At 42.6% G+C, this 5,842-nt stretch overlaps 1 protein-coding gene across 1 annotated transcript; it reads left to right on the forward strand.

The window, feature by feature from the left end:
• The first annotated feature begins 4,661 nt into the window (after positions 1-4,661).
• LOC144768756 (olfactory receptor 8U1-like) lies at positions 4,662-5,606 on the forward strand. The gene has a single exon (XM_078652657.1). The coding sequence runs from the start codon at positions 4,662-4,664 to the stop codon at positions 5,604-5,606; it is 945 nt and encodes a 314-aa protein (XP_078508783.1).
• Positions 5,607-5,842: the final 236 nt, after the last annotated feature.

The following is a 5,842-nucleotide window of genomic DNA, read 5'->3' on the forward strand; positions in this document are numbered from 1 at the left end:
CGTTTCGTTCCTAGCGATTAAGGATCATCATCAAGACCATGTTACATAATGGAGGTGCTGTACAGGGATAAGGAAAATGATGTCTGTAAAGGAAGAGGGTAAACGGGGTGGGATGGTAAGAGATTACCTGAATGCAGTGAGAATGAGAGGAAGGAGAAGGTGACGGGGAATGACGGAACAGAAAGGCTTGGGTGCACCGTGGGGGAGCCAATCGAGCAAGGAAAGATGCTGTGAGTTAAAATAGGCACCAGTTAAAAAGGTAACTCGGCGTAAACACAAGTACACAAGGCTTGTGGAGGGGCTGTAAGGACTTAGCCGTTTGGGATGGAATAGGGATGCAAAAAGAAAAGAGAAGTAACAGGGGCCTTGTGGCAGGTGGAGTCCTGTCACAGCAGCCTGGGTCGGGACCCTGATCCACGGCGGGTCGTTATTAACCAGTTCAACGGTTAATTGCCATCTCATTGCCTTGCTCCGGGGCGGCCCTCGGATACCTATTACCCTGACTCTTGCCTTTCTCTTACAGTGTCAGCTCCCTGGCCATCCCTCACGAGCTGCTCCCGCTTATGGCCTCCTGTGGATTGGTGTTCCAACCCAGGTTTCCACAACTGGCCTCTGCTAATTGCCAGGCATCATCTGTCATTGGTAAGTTGGCTCTGTCTTAATTTTCTCATGCCCATATTTGTCGCCCCAGGGCTACTCACGGACTCGGTTCCCCTGATACTAGTCTGCACTTTCTTTCAGTTTCCTCCCTACAACCTTTCCCTACCAGCCACGCTTCCTGATGACCGGCTGTGGATCGGGGTCCCGACCCAGGCTGCAGCGAAAGGACTTCGCCTGCCACAAGACCCTCAGTTACTACTCCTTGCTTTTTGTTTCTCTATTCCATCCCCACCGGGTAAGTTCTTACAGCCCATCTACAAGCCTTGTGTACTTGTATCTACGCCAAGTTACCTTTTTAACTGGCGCCCCTTTTAACTCACTGCATCTTTCCTTGCTCAATTGGCTCGGTGGACTCAAGCCTTTCTGTTCCATTTATGAGAGTGAGATTCGAGCTGAAGTTGCTGCTTTACAAAGGTTTTGTTTTAACGAAAGATGTTTTGTATTTGGAGAGTTTAGTTCTCTTGTCATTTTGGCTGTAGAAGCTTCTTACTTCACAGGAAAAGAGCAGCATAGATGTGAAAGGTAAGGGGAGGTATCTGTGTATATTACGTTGTAAATGTAGTAGGATAATTTAAAAATCAGGCACACTTTCTAACATGTCCAGAATAGTTTGTGTAGGGTTGTTGACATATGGTCATGTTTTATCGATCACATCTCTAGTTTAGCTGCAGAATACACCAGCTAGGTCAGGTGTGTTTAGGGGTACCAGTTAAGGCAAATTTGCTAAAATCTAACATAGTGGTAAATAGGATGCTTACTGCACTTTTTAGGTTATCCTTTGATATGAAGCCAATTGTCATTCTAGGTCACATTTTCTGTGAGATCTATAATACAATGAGAAGTCCAAGGTAATCTGAGACATTTTAAACAGCTGGCTTGAGTGTAGAAGTGAAGGCATTCATTTTAAGTAATTCAATAAATATAGCTTTCATTTGGATTTTGAACGAGAAGAGAGGGAATCCTCTCCTCTCTGGGCTGAGTGATTAAAAGTTAGTGGACATCAAGCTTTACGAAAATCACCAAGGTGGTCGAAGGTAGGAGTGCTGGTAACCACTCAGGGTGGTATTTCAGCCTCCATGTGCACTTCTCACGGCATTCCAGAAAGAGAGCTGACATGAAATGTATTCTAGGTTCTGCTCCAATAACAACTGTCCAAGACTTCAAGGCTAGGTCTATACTAGATGGGAACATAATCAACCCTAGAAATATTTTATACTACTTATGTCCCATCAATGAGGAGCGGCTTGAGTTCAATATCAACAAGATGATAGAAGGAATGCTTGAATCAATCTCAGGTACTGACCATCGCTCAGGGCAGTTTTTGCTTTTCACCCACTATGCCACCCCAAACACAGATTTGCCCTGTAGAAATCATTCTTTGTACTGTTCCAAGAGAAAAAGTCCAAGCCTGAACTACCAGGCCAGGCCCATTCTAGACGAGTGAGTGAGTGAGGGGCAGTTGTATATAATAATTTGTTTGCAATATACTGATTTCAAATTGTAACAAGTATTTATAAAACCACAAAATAATTTTATGAACCAACCTTTGTACTAATTGGTTAGTTTGTAAAATTCTGAATCATAGTGTCGTAATTTGACCTACTTCACGAATATCAATGGGGTGTGCTACAAAAAGAGCTTTACACAAGTTGAGGCCATCAAGTGATGGAGGTCTGCTAGAATCAGGAGACCACCATGGCTGGGATCACTTGTAAGAAAGTAAGCAAAATTTTCAATATGTAGCTTGTGTTCCTTCAAGAAAAGGGAAGTGTTAAAAGAAAAATTCTCATTTGAAAAAAAGGTTTCTTTGAGAATGTCGATACTCCCCTGGACCACTGTTAACTCCACATTTTATTTAAAACATAGTAAGGGGTGCCTAAGGACCTCCTACATTTTCTGAACGCACTGCCACCCCAACTCGCAAGGCAGTGATTTTTCAGTGTGTATCATACCACGTCATTATTTTGAAGGGATACCTACAACCCCCCTTTAAAAATACTAATCTAGCCTTATAGCCCGCCGTAGAGGGCTATACCGGCTATTAAAGGCCCTCTCCAGCGTTAAAGGCCCCGAGCCGAAGGCCAGGGACTTTAATAGCGGTATAGCCCATCTACGAAGGGCTATAAGGCTATTAGAACATTCTGTCACTAGAGGACAGAATGTTCTAACAAAAAAAACAAAGCCTTTTGGGAGCATGAGGGGATTGGAATCCCCTCAGGTTCCCTGAAGCCTTTGTTCAAAGCCAGAGCTGTGAACAAAGAAACATTGGACTGTTGGAGCTCCAGGCTTATACCAGCTATTATAAGCCCAGAGCACTCCATTGTTTTCAATGAAGCTCCCAACATTCCAATGTTCTAATAAGGTGAATAATCACAATCGCAATTTAGTTAATCGTTCACTAGCTCCTGAAATGGTATTTGTACTTATGAAGAAGCATGCTCGTGACAACATACTCCAAATTCGAGCATTTGTGAGAGCACAAATTCTTAGTACATCTGGCCCTAAGTTAATAGAAAGTCACAATGAATATTACATCTTAAAATACATGATGTAATAATATAAATTAGTTGCTACACAAAAATAATATTAAAAAAGAATCAACAGATGTGTATTTCTGTAACCCAGTTCCTAAATATCCCTCTTTTATAAATAGGGCTTGATTTAGAGTTGTATGTTCAAGCGACATCAGTTAATGTCACTAACACATGCTCTCATCCACATCAATCCTTCTTGGATGATAGAAGACTACCTTCCCAAGAGCAGAGATAGTCCCAGCTCTATTATTGGTAATGCCACCACTCTTTTCCGTGATATTTCCTCAGTGAAACATTGCCCTGTTAACCTAGTGGTCCGTCATTGAACTGCAATGAAATGCCCCAGACATGCTGGTAGAAGTCTCCTAAAATATATTATACTCTCCTAATCTAGCAACCCCTAGAAATACACCACGTTATGGTGGCATATTTCCAGTCTCAAGAGTGATGACCACGGTTCTATAATGCTGGATCGTGGGATTGCTGAAATAGAAAGTTTTTCCTTTAACCTGTTTGCGTCTTGCCGTTGAGAATCACTACACGGTTTGGGGTGGTGGACCACTGCAAAGATGTGAATCTTTAGGTGTAACGGATCTTCATCCACCGGTGTGGCAGAGATTCTTTACCACACCCAGGGTGGTGCTCTATGACCATAGGCCTTAAAACATGGGGAGGTCTCATTTATGAGGGCGTGTGTCACTTTTACGCCGCCGGTGCGTCACTTTTTGTGACGCACCAGCAGCGTAAAAAATGTGCCTTGTTGCACCATATTTACAAAGTGACGCATCTAGGTAGATGCATCACTTTGTAAACCCCTGCGCTACATTATACCTACGACAGGTATAATGTATGCAAGGGGGGCGTTCTGACGCAAGAAAGGGTCATAGAAGTGGCGCAGTGAAATAGGACACAAATGCGTCAATTTCTTACGCCTGCCTCACAGCAGGCGTAAGAAGACACATTGCTGGAGTTGTGTCACTTTTGTGACACACTCCAGCAATGCGTTACTTTTTAGAGCCATACAGATACGTCAGAGATCCTGACGTATCTGTAACTCCTTGCGCCATGATGCGTCATACTGTAAATATGACGCATCATTGGTGTCGCAAGGATGGCGCAATGAAAAGTGACGCATCGATGTTTTCAGGCAGTGATGCGTCACTTTTCATAAATGAGGCCCGGGGTGTTTATCCATAAATAAAACCAGAACTAAATGACAAACAAGGAGATTTGCTGAGACTAAATAATCAACTTATTCACAATATAAACACAAGCAGGTTTCAAGACATAGGACGAGTTTTTGTACCCAATCAAGATGACCTTCTACGTCGGTTCTGCAATACCCTGTCTTACTGCTCCCATTTCTGCAGATCTTGTACATAATATGCTCACTGCAGATGCAATAGAGAAGTGTTTGCCTTATTTTATCATATCTTTCTTACTCTGCAGGTCGCATCTTCAATAGAGATGAAGGGAGCAAACACTTCTCTGACAGAATTCATCCTCCTTGGACTCACAGGAGATGCAAAGCTTCAGATCCCTCTGTTTGTCTTCTTCTTCTATGTCTATCTCATCACCATGCTGGGGAATTTGAGTATCATCATTCTGATCAGGATCTCTCCATCTCTTCACACACCCATGTATTTTCTGCTCACAAACCTCTCTTTCATAGATCTCTGCTATTCCTCCATCATAACTCCCAATATGCTGGCCAACATGTTGTCAAAGGAAAAAACGATTCCATTTCTAGCATGTGCAACACAGATGTTTTTGTTTGTAGGCGTGGGGAGTACAGAGGTTTTTCTCTTAGCAGTGATGGCCTACGACAGGTACGTGGCTATAAGTAAACCATTGCTTTATGCCACCATTATGACCAAGTCAACTTGCATGTGCCTTATGGTGGGAGCCTATTGTGTAGCATTTCTTCATGCCCTCTTGCATACTATTTGTACCTTCAGGTTGCCATTCTGTAAGTCAAATGAGATCACCCACTTCTACTGCGATGAACCACCACTACTAAAGTTATCCTGCTCTGACACCTCGCTTAACGTGTTAATGATGGTTTTTGTGGCTGGAGGTCTTATCCTTGGATCTCTTATTTTCATTTTAGTATCTTATGCCTACATTGTGAGCACCATCCTCAATATAATTTCCTCAGAAGAGAGGTGGAGGGCCTTCTCTACTTGTTCGTCTCATTTGGCGTGTGTGGTCCTATTATTTGGAACTCTTGTCTTCATGTACCTCAGACCCAGCTCAAGGTATTCCATGGAGCAGGACCGCGTGGCTTCAGTGTTCTACACAATGGTGATCCCCATGTTAAACCCCTTAATCTACACATTGAGAAACAAGGAAGTCAAAGGTGCAGTAAGGAAGGTGATGTGCAGAAGGAATTCTAAAGACACATTCCTGTAGAAGAAAGAGGTGCTGGCTTCCCAGAAGAGTTTCAAAGGCTTTAGTTAATGTGAAGGAATACATGTTTTGGAGTGGATGCCTAAGGAGGTATATTTACGTGCATCTGTTATATCATTTTTGAAAATATTTTGCGCATAATTCTTAAAGATATTCATAGACAACTTTGTGAATGTCCTAGAACTCTCTATTTAATTTCTTTGTAACTGTAGTTGTGATATTGCAAACATCCCCACGTT

Source organism: Lissotriton helveticus, chromosome 1_1 (genome assembly GCF_964261635.1).
Source record: "Lissotriton helveticus chromosome 1_1, aLisHel1.1, whole genome shotgun sequence".
In the NCBI taxonomy this organism is placed as follows: domain Eukaryota; kingdom Metazoa; phylum Chordata; class Amphibia; order Caudata; family Salamandridae; genus Lissotriton; species Lissotriton helveticus.